General features: G+C 41.1%; 1 protein-coding gene across 1 annotated transcript in view; it reads left to right on the top strand.

Annotated features, from left to right (window-relative positions):
• Positions 1-18,987, top strand: part of LOC119739303 (formin-F-like) — an 88,962-nt gene that overhangs the window by 34,838 nt on the left and 35,137 nt on the right. The window contains exons 3-4 of the mRNA XM_038214188.1: positions 3,602-3,731; positions 6,116-6,148. Coding sequence (XP_038070116.1) covers positions 3,602-3,731; positions 6,116-6,148 — 163 coding nt within the window. The remainder of the gene's footprint in view (positions 1-3,601; positions 3,732-6,115; positions 6,149-18,987) is intronic.

Genomic DNA, 18,987 nt, shown 5'->3' with positions numbered 1-18,987 from the left:
TTCATTCATGAAGCCTGCACTATATATGGAAGAAGAAGTCACTTGTGGCAAAACAATAGAAAGCTGCCCTGCCGTTCCAAGCCATAGCGACAAGACAGAATGAAGTAGGCCAGTGTTGGTTCCAGTGTTCTAGCCAGGCATTAAATAGCGCTAGCACCTGCTATGCTGAAATTGCGCTGCTACTGCTACGCTGTACATTTTACTTGTGTAAAAAAAATCTGCTTCTGTTTGTTAGTATAGGCGTGGCGACTTCACACATTGCTACTGAAGGTACGACACAGCAAGAGAAGTTTTGAAATAAACCACGATCCAACTGCACATTCCCCATTCGATACTGGTACCGTGATGCCATTCATACGAAAATATACATACATTGGCATTCGTTATGAAAACAAATGCTGTTTCCAGTGCTACGTACATCTTTTTGTCACATTTAACCTTATTTTAAAGTTTTATTTTTCCAGTTTGAAGGCTGTTTTTGGGTGCCTTCTCCGTTTTTGTGCTAATGCACAGCTCTATATTCATGAGCAAAACTTTGATGTCATTTCATGCAGATTAATGTAACATGGCCATTTCAGCAACAATAAATTGCTAGAATTTTGGATATTTTGCTGTCATAAATTTCTTTTCTTTTGTGATTCTTTGCTGTGTCAGTAAGCCGATGAGCAATCCTTTCTCACAAATGTTTTCAATTAGCAAATTTTGGTGAATAATTTGAAAGAAACCCCCTAAACTGAACAGTGTCTTCCTGAAATCACATCACAGCAACAGCGCGCTCAGTAGTCCGGAAAAACATGGATACTTTTAAATGAATGTTTAAAGCCGTGCACTTTGCAATAAGACTAACCAAAAAAGGATGTCAAACTAGTTTTAATATTACATTTCAGAGAAGTAGAAAGTTGCACAAAATGTGTTCCTGAGAAGAATTCATTGCACGAACCCTTTAATTAAGAAAGAGAGGTATGCATTTACGGATTGAAGACATCAGATATGATTTGTGCCGAGATAATTCAGAATTTTACATGCAGGAACTTGTCTTAAAACATGCTTGACAAAATGTGAATATGTTTGCCCATTAATGAAAAGGAATGCCCGATTAACCCCTTACTGCTGGTTCAGATGAAATTGGAATGAACAACGCGATACTTTTAATTTGAATGCATCTTTTACACGGAGGAGTGAAGCTAAAAGGCGATAGATTGCTTGGATAGTGAAGTTGAATGATTCTTTTTGATTGTCGAATGACGATCTGCGTGATCTTTCAATTTCAATCTAAATTGAATGAGCCAGGCGTTAAATTGAATGAAAACTTGGTGAAGTTGGCGGGGAAAACCTATATTAATACTTATAATCATAAAAAGTTATAAAGCCCTGGTATCTAGGAAAACCTATTCACTGCGCTGGGTCTGAGACAATAATATTAATGATAAGGTTGAATGGAGAGTTTTGAGACAAGATTTGAAAGATTTGAAAGATTCAGTGTCAGGTTGTGATCTCATGGCCATTGGTAGTTTATAACGCGATAACCCGCCACCACGAGAGGGCGTTATCACAACCAACCAATATCACCCACGAACCCGTAGGAACGTCTAGGCCAACTCCTACTGGCTATGTAATGCGCGGGCACCTTTTTGGCCTACTATATGTAGCGCGAATAAAAAAAATCATAGTAGTTCCGAAGCAAACTCTCAAATTTCTTCCAGTGATGTGAAAGATGCAGCAAGACGTTTGATGCAACTTCACTGGTCAGCTCTTTTCTTGTGTGTAGTATGTGTGGGACTGAAAATGAACAGTAATTGCCTGCAGAAGTCACGCATGCGCACTAGTTGCCCCCCATTTTGGGGGGGGGGGTGACAAACTGCAGACAGCACCTCTGAAGCAGTTGCTGCGTAAACACTGACCTGGGCAGATCTCATGTGTAATTCACTGACTTGTTGAAGAGATGTTGATTGGGAGAGGACCTGGAGGTTTCTTCTGCATGATAGTGCTGTCAGCTCAGTTAAACCATTGCTATGACGTCACACTATTGTTAAAAGTGTGGATTCGGAACTACGAATCTGTTACGCTGGTCACAAAGTGTGGATTCGGAACGAAGAATCTTTAGTAAAGTGTGGATTCGGAATTACGAATCCACACTTTGAACACGTCAGATTGTTCTCTATAATGAGCATTAATAGGACCGTCTGCGTGAAAATTTCCTTCCGAAATTACCAGTGCATCTTCCCTGTCAGATTCTCCGCCGTCACTGCAAAACCTTCTTCGAGTCAGAAAGAAATCATCGTCTGAACTATCAATTTGTCAACGGAAGGAGCCGGGACAAATGTTGCAACCTGACGCCACTTTTTTCTCCATATATCATCTCAATGAAGGGCATTCATTGCAAAAATGATGATAAGACATGAATCTGGGACTGAGAAATATTTCCAATGTTGTTAGGAAATACTTCTTGACTCTCCATAGACTTTGTACACAATCGCGGAAGTGGCGTCAGGTTGCAACATTTATCCCAAGTCTTTTCATCTCCACTCACTGTTAATGCCAATACTTCTTTTGACGTAATGGTTTAAGTCGAAGAATACACTCGCACACTCGCAAGTGTGGATTCTTAATTTACGAATTCACTCGGCGCTTCGCGCCTCGTGAATTCTTAAATTACGAATCCGCACTTTCTCGTGTATTCTCCTTAACTGAATTGGAATTGACATTGGCTTTCCCGGACCAGTACTTGATACTGAAATTGAACTGAGCCAGCTGGTTGGCCCACTTCATCTTCATTGCCCCTAAATTAGCTGTTGTTGATGTAGATGAAGAACTCTGCCCCCAGAAGGTGATCATGAAACATTTCTGTCACCGCCCACTTCAGTGCTAGGAGCTCGAGCTTCATGGAGCTGTAGTTGCTCAGCTTCCTCTCTGGAGGGCGGAGGCCGTGACTTGCATAAGAGATTACTACTCGCCCCTGCTCCTGGTACTGAGACAACACAGCACCAAGTCCACTGAAGGAAGCATCGGTTTCGACCATTAACGGTTCTGGAGTCGAGGTAGCCAAGAACAGGCGGGGTTGTCAGTCTGGCCTTGATCTCCTCAATTGCCTTGGTGCAGTCTTAGTTCCAGCGGCTGCAGAACTCCTCCATCTGGTTTTGAGTGGCATGTCACCAAGCTGCCCCCTGCTTACACCCCTGCTTACACCCCTGCTTTGTCAGCAAAGCATGGAGCAGCGCTGCCACCATGTGGTTCACTTGGTTGTCTTCAAAAGCTAAAAAGATTCAGTGGATGTAAATACCAATAACAAATAACAAGCCTCTAGTACTAATGACATCAGACTTTGTTTATGTGTGTGCTTTCCTATGGTGCTCAGTGGACCATGGACCCCCACTGGCTCCATAGGAAAGTGCACATGTAAACAAAGTGTGACGTCATTCGTACGGCTTATTGAATCAATAAGCTTCATTTTAAGTAAGATTTGAGGCTTTGCATGGTGGAGATACTAAATAATGAAAGGTTTGCGGAAACACCATGTGCGGATAATTGCTCAACTATTTAATTATTTATTAAGCTTCATTTTGTTTTTATTCATTCTTTTTTTTTCCTTTCTTTTTTTAAGCTAGCAGATTGCCGGGGCAGAAATAAGTCATGCACACTCTTAAAGTATGTCGTTCAACAGATCAAGAAAGACAACCCTGAACTTCTCAGCTTCATTGATGAATTTATGCCTATGACTCGACTCTTTGATGGTAAGATTTTGTTTAAGGAAAATGAAACGTTGATTCATCTCTTAAGAGTTCATTGGAACGTTTTGTATTTTCTCCTTTAGTGCTTTGCCCAAACAAGAGTTTTACAAAAAAATTCACAGAAAGTAAAATTTCTGGCAAGTTTGAAATATCCTTACACTTAACCATATATGTTTTAATACAAGAATTCCCATTTTTTTTTTAAATGGGCAGTGAACCCTTTTCAAATGTCCCCCCCCCCCCCAAAAAAAATGATGAAACAAAAATGATGTGAAAAATACCATAATTTTCGGAATATAAGCCGTGGCTTATACATTGAATTTGCCCATGAAAATATTTACTGCGGCTTATACACAGGCAGCTTATACGCCGAGCCTTGAAGAATAAAAATGAAATTCAAATGTGTATTTAATGTACTGGTATAAGAAGAGATCTGTTGCTGAAATGAATTATCAATTAAGAAAGTCATTAACAAACCGAAACCATGTCCCACGTAAAGGTACCGAGCGGTAAAAAGTACAGTGAAAGCTGTCTTCGACCACAGACCATGGTCCGTGCTTCGATGTTTGCGACCGGCTGTACATACGTTACGCTAGTGCATGCCATGTAGCATATCCCCCCATAGCGCAAGTGGACCACACCGTTTGTGGTAATAAAGAGGTGTACTTTCTTGGGAACAATAATTACCAATATTTTCGATGTTAAAAAAAAGAAAAAAGACGACTAATACTTTTTATGGTGTTCAAAACATTTGTTTATTCGATAATCAGTTGTTCAACGTCACAATCAAATTTTTTTCTTGAAATGTATTCAAGAAAACGATCAAACTCAAAATCAGGGGCTAAATCACCCCTTACGAAATTAATGGATTCGTTCGTAAAAATGTCAGCATCGTTTTGACTATTTTTGAAGAAAGTTATGATCAAAATTTGAATTTTTAACGTTACTACTCGTTAGTAATCACACAAATTTGATAACTTTTGAGGTAAAAACGGACCTGTTTATTCTAAGGACAAAACAAATCAGCATCTGTTGCCACAAAGCAATATTTGTAGCGCTCCAGTGAGTCAGACAACACAGGGTGGGTTGCATACTCTCTCACGTGCTGCGGGAAAATGTTGTCATGCACCGGCGCAGGCTGCCGGGCCATGCGCTAATGTTTAAGGCCGGGGACCGGACGGGGCAGCCGGCAGCAATTCCCGGTGTTTATTTCTCATCATCAATTTCCATATTTGTTTGTAAGAGTATCGATTGTAAATGATTTGATGTAACTTTTGTGGCCCTTTTTACAGCTTCTGTAGTGTAAATGGAACTGGTTCAGAGCATTTTGACTAGAATTTGGAGGCCTTACAAAATTGAAACCACTGCGGTCGGTGCAGCTTATACGCCGGTGCGGCTTATACGCCGACTTCAAATTTTAATTTGCAGATTTTTGCGTGCTGCAGCTTATACTCCGCGCGGCTTATATTCCGAAAATTACGGTATGCAGTTGGTTATGTTAGTGAAGAAAATAATGGTTTGTCAAGTCTCATCGACTTCAAAGAAATTCTGAAATAGTCTTTTTAGACACTTTGAGAAGGAAATATCTTCACCAAAACACCTATACTGAAGAGATTTTGTTGGACCATAACATGGATGCCCCGGCCTTCACACTGAAAAGTTCATCACAGTAGTGACATACTAAAATTAATTGATCGCACCTCGCAGGGTACTGAGAAGGAAATGTGGACATAACAGGTTCAAATAATTGATTTGGATAAAATGGTTATTTTGAGAGAGCAAAAGGGAGTGCACAATAAATGAAATTCTATAAGAGTTTGTCTTTTTGTTTAATTGTTTAAAATTTACTTCAAAAAATGCATAATTCAGACCATTCCCCGTTACGGTCTTACATTCAGAGCTAAATAAAATACTTGCAGCAAAACCTAATGCTATATAATTGGCAAAACTTGAGTTTTGGGCTTTAATTTAGTCCCCCAACATTTGTCAAGCCCCAAAAAAATTCCATACAAAAAATGGCAGTGGCAACCCCCCCCCCCCAACAAAAATAGTTGTGAGAAGGGGATTTTTTACACTATTGGGTAATAATTATAGTGTGCATGATTGTGGGATTTTATCGGCGCTCCCCATTTAAAATGTGGTACGAGTTCCCCCCCCCCTTTGATTTTCGGAGGCCTAAGTGTCCAGAGAAAAGAAATGGTCTAGATTTCAGCATGCTTCCCTGCAGAAATGTCTGGATCCACCCCTGCTAGCCCCCCTCTAGAACCAAGCGTGACATACACATGCACCCTTTGTGCCTCATAATATAGCATTGATTGATGTGAAAATATAGTTTGTCCTGAACTTAAATAAGACTTATGTGTTTGTGAATTTTGTGTTTCTTTCAGTGTCTGTCAAGGCCTTGGAAGCAGAAGTTGAGGGTAAGCATGACATTTCTTCTTCATTTTTCCCCAGAGACATAATAATAATAATATAATAATGATAATAATAATAATAATAAAAACAATAATATAAAGCGCTGGTATCTAGGAAAACCTATCACTGCGCTGGGGTCTGAGACAATTAATGATGAGCTTGAATGGAGAGGTAAGTTTGAGACAAGATTTGAAAGAGTCAGTGTCGGGTTTTGATCTCAGGGCTATTGGCAGACTGTTCCATAGGCGAGGGGCTACAACAGAAAAACTTCTGTGTCCATAAGTCTTCAACCTTGAAGATGGAGCCACAAGCAAGTGTGCATCACAAGAGCGTAATTGGTGCACAGGCTTGTATGGCGATATGAGTTGTTGCATGTAATGGGGTGCTGTTCCGTGATAGACTGGTAGGTGATGAGGAGGAGTTTGAATATTATGCGTTGCTCAACAGGAAGCCAGTGTAATCCTTTGAGTACCGGGCTGATGTGTTCAAATTTCTTTGTGCATGTCAGGATACAGGCTGCAATGTTCTGGATTCTTTGAAGGTGATTGATGGTGGAAGCTGGAAGTCCATATAATAGTGAATTGCAATAGTTGAGCCTAAACATGACGATGTCACCATTTATTCCTTTTCTCTAACTATCGACTTACCATGATTTTTATAAATGGTGATCCCGGCTAAAAACTCAAAATTATTAAAGAGGTTGGAATGCTTGAAGACATTTCCGTCATTTTTCGGGTATATGTAGCCTAAGGTGTGATGAAATAAAGACGACTATTGTGTCTGTCATGAAATGAGTACAAAAGGTACTTTTGAGAGCTGTTTTTCAGGTCCTGTTTCGACCCAAACGTGCAATTTGTGTAAAAGTCGTCATTGGGGGCAGCAAACAAAACGTAGTAAATCGTGACGTAATAAAATCTGACTCCCGATGCAGCGTAGTATTAACAGCTCTCAAAAGTACCTTTTGTACTCATTTCATGACAGACACAATAGTCGTTTTTATTTCATCACACCTTAGGCTACATATACCCGAAAAATGACACAACCTCTTTTAATGATCAAATAAAATATCCGACAGAGAGGATAAAACCAACAGACACAACCAATCTTCTGGTTTGTTCAAGTATTATTGTTAACAATTCAACTATGTACAATTATTTACAATGACATTTACAATGATCCAAATTAAACTTTAAATTCCAATTACTTCCATATCAAATATTGACTTTCTGTTGAGCCCTTATATGAATTAGCAAAATCACACAAATGTTCTATGAATCAAATCAAGTTTGGGCTTGTACTTTGTCACGCAGATTCTTGACTGGTCAATTTTTATCAATAATTAATGATCACCCGGTTTCAGTTAAGGATGACTCACAGTGTTTCCCTGGTTATTTTCTAAACATTTGTATTTGTTTTCTCTGAACACTTAGTTTTCTTAGAATTCTAATTACACCAGAACACTAAGGTTATTTGTCTAACAAATTTGAAAAACAAATTGGTACACAATCAATCCAATCACTGTCATGGTGGCATACAAGTAAATAGTTCTTCGTTTTGATTTCACAACCATGGCAATTTACAAAGAGATCTAAAGAGTTCATGATGTGGCCTTAGATTATTCAGTTCTTAAGTTTTCTAAATCACTCAATGCAAAAAATTAATGTGTAAATACATGCACATATAACACTTACGGTTGTGATGATTGCATGCTTCCTGATGCCGGGCTGAGTGTTGGAAATGGTGGTCAGATTGGACCGAGGACTGCAAGATCTTACTTCAGCACTGTGAATTGCCGAGCTGAGAAAAACTGGATTTAGTGGCTGTAACTATAGTTGGTCTAGCGCCCTCTATCGACCAGTCTAAATGTCTTGCATTAATGGCCGCTAATAAAGTAACCCAGATCAACGTTACCTAAAAACACAATCACCTAGAATCAAGCAGCATCCTTTAAATAGCATCAAAATTTACATGGTGTCAGATTGGAAACGTCCTGCTCCCCCACTGTACACATGAGATTCGTGATTTTGGTCACGGTTTCAACAAACATTCCATCGTTCATCTAATTCAACGGGGAACGTACGTACGCTCACAAACACTTCGATTCGCGAGTGGACTATGCGACTGTATGTACATTGTGCTACGGAATGGTTGCATAAAATGAACTTTATGGATGGTACTTCGTAAATTAAATGGACACTAGATTCTCTGTTATCATTTGTGTAGATCTGAGGTTAGCACTTACATTAGTTTGAGAGATAATCGTACTCAAATTTAATGGCCATGATCGTCTCTTTGAGTTTGAATTAGACTTGCTACTAGTCTTCCAGTGCTATTGTCCATATAGCGTATACTATATAGCATTTGTAGCTTAAAGCTCTGTAGTTGCTATCATGACTACTATACGGTGTTAACTCGCACACACATACCACTTCCACCTCCATTGCAGGTGACTGGTGATCTAAAAGCCAACTGGAAAAAGTTTAGGCAGCTGTGGGACAGCTATAAAATTGTAACTAACATTGTGGACAAACCTGACAGAATTCGGGTTGCCGCATTCATCACTGCCATAGGCAGAGATGCCCTGGAAATACACAACAACCTCCCGTACAAAACGGAGGAGGACAAACAAAAACTGGAAACAATCTTGAAGCTCTGGGAAGAGCACTGCAAAGGCAAGACAAACATACTCTATGAGAGATACCAGTTTAACAACTGCGTTCAACAAGTTGATGAGCGTTTTGACCACTATTTGGTTAGATTGAGGGAGTTAGCATTGACTTGTGATTTTGGAAGTCTTTCTGAGGATTTCCTTGGAGATAGAATTGTATGTGGTATAACTGATAACACATTGCGTAAACACTTGCTGCAAGAATCAGGCCTCAAACTGGATAAATGTGTCATGCATTGTAAAGCAGCAGAGGCAACTATAACGCACTTGCAAGCCATGAAAATGACTAAAACAGATGAGTCTGTTAAGGAGAATACAAGAGAAAGTGTGGATTCGTAATTTAAGAATTCACAAGGCGCGAAGCACCGAGTGAATTTGTAAATTAAGAATCCACACTTGCGAGTGTATTCTTCGACTTAAACCATTGCGTCAACAGAAGAATGTTGCAACCTGACGCCACTTTTTTCTTCATATATCATCTCAATGAAGGTCATTTGTTGCAAAAATGATGATAATACATGAATCTGGGACTGAGAAATGTTTCCAATTTTGTTTGGAAATACAATGTACTTAAAATGACTCTCCATAGACTTTGTACACAAGCGCGGAAGTGGCGTCAGGTTGCAACTTTTTTTCCTGGCGTGTTTAGCATGTGTATCGCCACACCGGTACAACCAAGTCATTTTGTGTGTATAGGCTCCTTACGTCAAAATGGATAATTCAGACGACGATTTCTTTCTGACTAAAAGTAGATTTTGCAGTGATGGCGGAGAATCTGACAGTGAAGATGCATTGGTAATTTTCGGAAACCAAATTTTCACGCAGACGGTCCTATTCATGCTCATTATGGAGAATATTGTCCGACATGTTCAAAGTGTGGATTCGTAATTCCGAACCTACACTTTGCTAAAGATTCGTAGTTCCGAATCCACACTTTTAACAATAGTGTGACGTCATAGCAATGGTTTAAGTAGAGGTTAATGCTGTAAAACAAAAGCAAAGAACCACTACAAAGAAAGAGTTCACAAACAACTGCAGATATTGTGGTAGAAAACATGAGTTAGTGAAAACTCAATGCCCGGCGTATGGAAAGATGTGTACTACCTGTGGAAAAGTGAACCATTTCTCGCAAAAATGCAGGCAACAAGGTGCAAGTTCAAGTCAAAAATGGGTGCCAAAAAGAGTGCCCAAACATGGAGTGAAAGGAAAGACAAGAGTTCATGCACTAGATGAAGATACTGAAGATTTTGATTCTGATTCTGATTTTGAGGTCGTGACTGTAGATGTGATAGGGAAAATTAAAACTTGAGAAGACAATGTAAACAAACGGTACCCAAATAAGATCATGGCCACATTTCTAATCAATGGTCACAGAATTAAGACGCAAGTTGATTGTGGTGCAACATGCAATGTGCTACCTACAGATGTACTTACCTGTAGGCACAAAGGTAGATACATCAAAGAAGACACTGTCACTATATAACAATCAAGCAACCATTCCCATCGTTGGCACTTCAACTGTCCTGCTAGTGAACCCTAAAAACATCACAAATACAATGTGGCCTTTGTGATAATTGAGGGCCAGAGCACACCACTGATTGGATCGCGTACTGCACAACGATTGGACTTGATACACGTACAGCATCACAACATCGCAGTGGTTAACGAACCTCGCAGACTTCAAACTCCAATCGCAAAAAACTCAATGAACTCAAAGAACAACGTCAAGAATGCCTATCCGGATGTGTTCCAAGGACTTGGTCACATGCCAGGAACTGTCCATCTTGAACTTGACAAATCGGCAACGCCAACTGTAATGCCAACAAGGCAGGTGCCAGTTGCACTCAAAGATAAACTGAAAAATGAACTTCATCGCATGGAGCAGCCACAAATCATCACCAAGGTTGTTGAACCTACTGACTGGGTATCAAGTTTGGTAACTGTCAGCAAACCAAACGGGAAGATGCGAGTCTGCATCGACCCCAAGCCTCTCAACAATGCTCTCAAACGGGGGCATTACTCACTGCCAGTGATCGACAACATCTTGCCACAGATGTCAGGTGTTTAGGTCTTCACTAAAGCAGACTGTAAGGAGGGTTTCCTACAATGCGAACTTGATTCAGAATCCTCCTACCTAATCACCTTCCAGACACCATGGGGGCAATATCGCTACAAACGAATGCCTTTTGGCATCAGTCCAGCCCCTGAAATCTTTCAACAGAAACTGGACCACAATCTAGAGGGTCTGGTTGGCGTCTACGAGATCGCAGACGATATCTTGATCACTGGACGCAGTGAGACAATCGACGAGACCAATCGCGATCACGATAGAAACCTACATCAACTTTTACAGCGATGCAGAGAGCGACACATCAAACTGAACTTTGACAAGCTCAAGTACAAGAGCTCGGAAGTGACGTACATGGGACATGTACTGTCTAGCGACGGGCTCAAGGCGGACCCAAATTAAGTAGCCGCCATAAAGGACATGCCAAAACCTCAAGATGTGGCAGGAGTACAACGTTTTGTCGGCATGAGAAAAATACCTCGCAAAATTCCTGCCCCACCTATCAGACATCAGTGAGCCTCTACGCAAGCTTACTCACAAAGACACTGCCTGGAACTGGACAGAGGAACATGACCAGGCATTCACAGCCATCAAACAATGTGTATCTGAATCCCCTGTGCTCAGATACTTTGACCCCAAACTTCCTACTGAGGGTCAAGGAGACGCATCCTGCAACGGCTTAGGATTCACTCTGCTACAGGATGAACAGCCAATCACATACGCGAGCCGCGCACTTACCTCAGCAGAGACACGCTACTCGCAAATTGAAAAGTAGCTGCTAGCTCTTGTGTTTGGAATGGAGCGCAACCACCAGTATGTCTACGGTTGCAAAATTACACTGTAAACAGACCACAAACCACTGGTTGCTATCAGACTCAAACCTCTCAATGCAGCGCCAAAAAAGCTGCAGCGTCTTCTCATCGGTTTGAACCAGTATGATGTGGAAATCAAGTACAAGCCAGGGCCAGAAATGTACTTGGCCTTCATGCTTCTCACACCGGCTTACAGAGCACTCTCAGGCGGGCCAGATAATGCGTTTGTTGGCCTGGAATGAGTAGTGACCTGAAAGACTTTGTTTCCAAGTGTGAAACATGCAACATGTACCAGTCCAGCCAACCTAAAGAGCCACTGATCAGCCACAGAATTTCTCAAAGACCATGGGGACAAATTGGCTGTGACCTCTTCACACTGGGAAACCACGACTATTTATGCACAGTTGACTACTACTTGGACTATTTCGAGATCGACCCAATCCCCGGTAGTAAAGACGGTACTACCATCAATGGAGGTTCAAAAGTGGACATCTGCTTTTCTGCTAACAGAATAGCAGAAAAGCAGATTGAACGTTTTGTTCAAATGCATTTTTCTACATTTCTGCTGCCAGAAAAGCAGATTGAACATTTTGTCACGGTGGTTCAAAAGTGGACATCTGCTTTTCTGCTATCAAAATAGCAGAAAAGCAGATCAGACGTTTTTGTAAAATGCATTTTTCTTCTTTTTTGCTTTTCTGCTATCTGAAAAGCAGATCGAACGTTTTGGACAAATCCTCTTTTCTGCTTTTCTGCTTCCGAGAAAGCAAATCCAACATTTCTGTCACAGCAGTCTAAAAGTGGCTAACGGCGCTGCCGCAAGCTGCATATACCCGCCAATAGGCTTTGAAGTGCCGTCATTATGCACGTGCGCGCTGCGCTGTTAGGCTTTGACACCGTGACCTATTTTATACATCCGTCTGGCTAGCTAGCTGGCGGGCCAGCAAAGGGCAATAAACTTTCTAGTTTTAGGCTGATTTTCTCTAATTGCGGGTGGGGCTACGTGGGAATTTTGGTTTATCTGAAACTTGGGGCGGGAGCGCTGGCAACGATCTGGTGTAAATTTCCTTTTGTGTTATTTAAATTGAAATATTTTCTTAAAAGTTTTGACTTCTGAACAAAAAATAAAAACTTAAAGGACGATTAGAACCTTGCAACTGATAGATAGATTTCCCGGTTAATGAAGAAACAGAGTGATGCGGGATTCAGACCTGCAACCTTCCAAATACCTTATTATTTGTGTCAATAATTAAGGCTTTGTTAAAGAGTCCTTTTGCCTACAACTTAGCGCTTTGTCCAATTTTGCCCATGTTTGGACAAGCACGTTTTTAAATACTTTTCGTATTAAACCCAAAGATATCCACTAATTTCTTTCCAGTCCTTTGCGGCCCGACAATAATTCAGTTCTTGTAGGGCGTACCTTTGTGTGTATTATGAGGTGCGAAAACAATCAAGAGTAAAACCCTTTGGCTTTTTACAGGGTTTCAGACGCCCAGTATTAAACAAATTTTTTTTGGGGGGGGGTGGGTATCCCGAAAGAAAGAAAATGAATTTCTTACTTTTAATTTGTTAGCATTTGATAAGTTGTGAGGAAGATCACATTGAACACCAGGAGGCAATCTCTCATGAAAATTATTTTTGACCCCCCCCCCCCAAAGAAATTGAACTTTTTAACAAATATTTTAACATTATTTTAGTTCTGAAAATCTGCAGTGAAAATAGCCATGGGACTCCCGCCCCCCCCCCCCCTCCGAACAGAACCTGGCTACGACACTGCATACACAGAAGGCAAGATCCCCTCGTGAAGCCCAAACCCCAAATTTGAACTCTACAGACAAATATAAAAAGGTCACAAGCGTCAAAGCACAACAGTGCAGTGGCACTGATAAGTTGGCGGAACCTCAAAGCCTTTTGTGTCCACACACCGTGGATTGGATGGCCGGATCCGCCACTCATCAGATGTTTACGTCACGACGGAGGGCGGCGTTACTTGGAACAGTCCATTTTTGGCGGGTATATGCAGCTTGCGGCAGCGCCGTCGGAAGCAGAAAAGCAGAAAAGTGGATTTGTCCAAAACGTTCATTCTGCTTTTCTGGTAGCAGAAAAGTAAAAAAGTAGAAAAATGCGTTTTACAAAAACGTTTGATCTGCTTTTCTGCTATTTTGATAGCAGAAAAGCAGATGTCCACTTTTGAACATCCATAACCATCATCAAGAAACTGAAAAAAACAACTTCTCGAACCATGTCATACCAGACAACCTGCAGTCAGACAACGGACCTCCCTTCAACTCGCGACAGTTCGAGAACTTTGCCACGCAATAGGGATTTGACCACACGACCAGTTCTCCTGAATACCCGAGAAGCAATGGAAAAGTCGAAAACGCTGTCAAGATTGCCAAGCGTCTGATCAACAAGACCCAACACACCCGGGGTGACTTCTACTTAAACCTACTCAACTGGCGCAACACACCAACCGAGGGACTAAACAATTCACCCGCACAGTTGGCCGGCGCATTTAGACTGACATCCCAGTAGCCAGCAAACTACTCCAACCAAAAATCATACAGGATGTTGCCTTCAAGAAAACCAAGAAACAGGCCAAGCAGTCATTCTACTACAACAGAAATGCCGCACCACTCCCTCCTCTGAGTGAAGGAGAAACGGTGCGATTCCAACAAAAACGCGACTGCAAAGTGTGGCAGAAAGCACAAGTCCAGAAACAAGTTGGCATGCGGTCATATCAGATCATCACTGAAGATGGTCGCGAGTATCGACGCAACAGACAACATCTGAGAAAGAGTGCGGAAACATTCATTCAAATTCCGCAAACTGTAACAATGCCCGCACAAGACCTGCCAGCTACTCCACAAACTAGCACGACTGAGTCAACACTCCAGCGTAAAGATCCACAACACCAGATCCCTTCACAGGCCTCTGATAACAACGCCCAAGCTGCCAGTTAACACAGAACCAACCATCTTGAGAAGAAGCAACAGAATCCGTGCAACCCCAAAATATCTGGGAACAGTACATCACAAAATAACTCATGGACACTTGACTCTTGAAAGAAAAGACACAGTACAAAGAGATTGTTATTGTTCATCATAACAGTTGTTTATTGTTGTAGTTGTAGTTTAACTTTGTTAGTTAATGGTAACTCTAAAGTGTACCGATCCACAGTTTTAAAAAAGTTGTTAAAGAACTGTTTCTTTTCATGAAAGGAAAGGTGTAACGATAGTTGGTCTAGCGCCCTCTATCGACCAGTCTAAATGTCTTGCATTAATGGCCGCTAATAAAGTAACCCAGATCAACGTTACCTGAGAACATAATCGCCTAGAATCAAGCATCATCCTTTAAATAGCATCAAGCATTTACAGTGGCTGATTTCCACACAAAAAAATCAGACTTTTTGTTTTCCTAAAAACTGCTGTACTCAGGTGTCTTTCAGGCAGTTGATACCGGTCAAAAACACTCAGACTCACGCAGACAAAATTTAATGTTATCTCATGAGAAGCTGCGATCGTTCTGCCCAAAAATGTGTTTTCACTCTCTCACTCATTTGCATTCTTCACCAGGCGCGGTTCTAGAACCAATATTTTGGGGGGGCTAGCACGGTGGATCCAGAATTTTTTCAGGGAGGCGTGCTGAAATGTAGACCGGTTATTTTTTCCAGACACTTAGGCCTCTGAAAATCAATAGGGGGGGGGGGGGGCTCATGCCATATTTTCAATAGGGAGCGCCAATAAAATCCTAAAATCATTCACACTATATTAACTAATGCACCCTTGTCACGGCTATTTCTTCTTTAGGGGGAGACCGTTCGCATGTACATCACAATCCTTCTTTTTGCTAATGCATTTTTTTTTTTTACGGAATTTATTTTGGGGGGGCTAGACAAAATTTTGGGGGGCTACACGGCAATACAGGCTTCTGTACTGGCAACTGCAATATCTGCATTCGCTGAGACAAAGGGCAAGTAGAGCTGGGAGTCATCAGCATAAAGCTGAACCAACAAACCATGTTTTCTCACAATGTTGGCTACAGGTGAGGAGTGTAGGGAAAACAACACAGGACCAAGCACTGATCCCTGAGGGATGCCAAAGCATAGTGTTCAGAGACGAAACTGGCATATGGGGGGAAAAAATGGAAAATAGGCCGAACAAAAATACGTGTCCGAAATCTGGGCCGCTCTGCAGTTACACATGTACATGTACACTCATGTATGTACAATACACTTCATGCCCAATTTCCAGACACCGCCTCCTGTAAATGTTACAACAAGAAAAATCTTCAGTGTTTTCATAAAATTAAAATGCTTAAATTACGGTTAGAGCAACGAAGTCATCTACGAAGAAGTTCACTTCTTACTTGAGAAAGTAGAGGAAAAAGTCCCAAAGACAAGGACACCATTCATGACACCTTTCAATCATGTCAACGATTCTTATACCTCCATGATTCAACCAAACTCCACTAACGTGCGTGGGAAAAATTGGGCATTATCGTCTTTTCCTTCCAACAACTGCCAGTGAAGTGTATCACTGAGCTCTCTTCACCATCGTCAAGATAACCATTGTGATTTTTAAAGCATTACATTTTGTACAACTAAATCTAAAACCTCTGAAAATCGCACAAGTTGGATTTCTATTGTGGCTACCCGTATCCGATCGGCCATTTGCTAACGGGTGGTGCAGTACTGTGGTACCGTTGCATATGCTAGCTGTGCACACACGCACCACACACTGTCCGTGTGACGCAGTGATTTTTCCATGTCACAAGTCAATGTTTAACCTTTTATCCAGCCAAAAAAAGGCTCAGATCAGTGTTGGCCTAGGTGTTTCTACGGTAGAAACACTCCATTTGCAACTGGTGAAAGAGATTAAACTACGGTTGTGATGATTTTTACGTGCCCTTTTCATCAACTTTTTCATTGACTTTTCTTTGAAATTATAGTTTAAATAAAATCACATATTGTGAGACAAATCGTACAAAAATAAAAATTGTGTTGGAAAAGTCAAAAGTCAAGAAGTCGGTTTCATCTCTGAGTGTTGTGTTAGATGAAAAGGACCTGTCAACTTTTACAGACTGGACTCGGTTCTCAAGATACGATATAATACCATTTCAGTACCATTCCAGTAATATCAAAGTTGCTTTCAAGGCATCGCAGTAGGATTGTGTGGTTGATGGTATCGAACATAGCAGATAGGTCTTCTCTCGTCGATGGCTCTCAGGATGTAATTTTGAACGCAGAGGAGGGCAGTTTCATTGCTGTGGCATTTCCGATATGCAGACTGCATAGGCTCATGCAGGTTGTATGATGTTAGGTAGTCTTCGAGCTGACCAGCCACCCCTTTTTTCACTATTTTCGAGATGAATGGCACATTAAAGACTGACCTGTAATTCTTGAACATGTCCGGGGCCAGCTACAGCTTCTTAATAACTGGGGTGACACGATCCATTTTTAGTTGTTGAGGCATGATTCCTGTTGTTACAGATGAATGGACTATGTTCGTACAGTTTGTACAGTTCCTCTGTAAAATATCCACTGTTACATTACTCATGCCACTTTTGTCAGTTTTCATTTCACAACTGATGTACCCCAGGCCCCTATGCTTTTTAACATTTTCAAAGTAAAAAATAGAGATATACCATTGTACAATTGTATCGCTATTTTCAAGAGAGAAGAGGTTTTGTTACGCTTTTTCAAAGGTTTTTACACATATCAAAACTTCAGTCTTAACAGTATACAAATATATGAGCAATGAAGTATCAGAAATAGCCTTACAAAGATAACATTGGAGCTTTTGCTTGAACTGCACCCATATTAAAAGGTGAACAAACTGAGCTTGTTTCCCACTTGCTTGCCTTATAACAAAAAAAATATGTAAATAGTGCCACCGTTACAAAATATAGCAATGTTTTCCATTGTTAGAGAACTTAGCTTAATGAATATGTCTATAACTCCCAGTCCACTTCATGTACTCTCTTACCTGTGAAACTTTCAATACATATGTATATTTTTCCGGCTGAAGTTTTTGTAGTATTATTTGATCCCGTGTGGAATCGGGGGTTCCGGGTCTATATTGACAAAGACTGTCCTGATGCAAATGATGTACTCAGTAGACACAGGTTACTGTTGATTTCACGAAAGATTAGCAGTTGTAATTTATTCGTGACGACACTCTGTTATTAATTAGGAGAATTAGAAGATTTCGGATTCCAGATTTCAGTCAGATTAGTTGTGGTGATTGTTTCTCCCCCCAATCATTCGGGCTGATTGCTGGTGTACTGATTCCCCACTGCTACTCGGACGCCATCTTTCTCCACACTAACCCCCAAAACGACAACTTTATGCACGACCCTACGAGACGCACGCTTTTATTGTTTTAAGTTGACCCGAGGTCACGCACTTTCTAGGCCCCAGATACAGTGCGCTATATTTAGAATATCATGCGCCCAGATCGTGTACCGTTACCGTAGCAGTGATATAGCCCCCTCTCGTGATTAATCATGAATCTTAATCAAAGCGAAATTACACTTAAAGTCATTCTCCTACATTTTAATACTATTGTAACGTGAATATATTGGGTCTTGTCCTCATCCGGCAAAACGCAAGAAAAGGGAACAAACACACAGGATTTCCAACTTCTGAAGAAAGTCTTATTTATTCAGCTTAAGAACTCTGTGGTCAACCTGCCACACTGCTACCAGTACCACGACTGCTGATTCCCAGCATAGAAATACACACAGTCTGAACAAATGTGTACAATTGTAACAACTTGTAATGACCCCTGCATCTTGCCAAACCTTTCCCGCGTCCCCCAACAAAAGAAACCCACTTAAGCAACCTATTTACAGAGCCTATTTCCGGAGAGCGCGCACTAGCCAAACCCAAAACCAGGTCGGGTGCTCGCCGCCGGAGCCCCTCTGCCGGAGCCCCTCTGCCGGAGCCCCTCTGCCGGAGCCCTAGCGCAAGAAAGCAATGACAACAAAAGTACTGCATAAACTGTCCGTTACACTGCCCCTCCCAAGAATTTGCCTATTCTCCTGAATAGGGGCACAATTACAACAAATTTTACATGAACTGATATACACAATTTTCCAATTATAACTGAGGGATTTCTTCCTCAAAATTTGCTGATGAGAGATTAGGATCTGTACAATGTTCAATTTTTTTTTCCAACGACATTTGTAACCAAGGGGTGTCATCAGTAGAAGTTTTATCAGCATTGATTTTAGTCTCCAGACTGGTACATATAATCAAACAATGATACAACTAACCACGATGTCTACCTTACAACT

Source organism: Patiria miniata, unplaced genomic scaffold (assembly GCF_015706575.1).
Source record: "Patiria miniata isolate m_02_andy unplaced genomic scaffold, ASM1570657v1 HiC_scaffold_30, whole genome shotgun sequence".
Lineage (NCBI taxonomy): Eukaryota > Metazoa > Echinodermata > Asteroidea > Valvatida > Asterinidae > Patiria > Patiria miniata.
The sequence above is the reverse complement of the archived record's forward strand: the minus strand, read 5'-3'. Positions and strand labels throughout refer to the sequence as shown.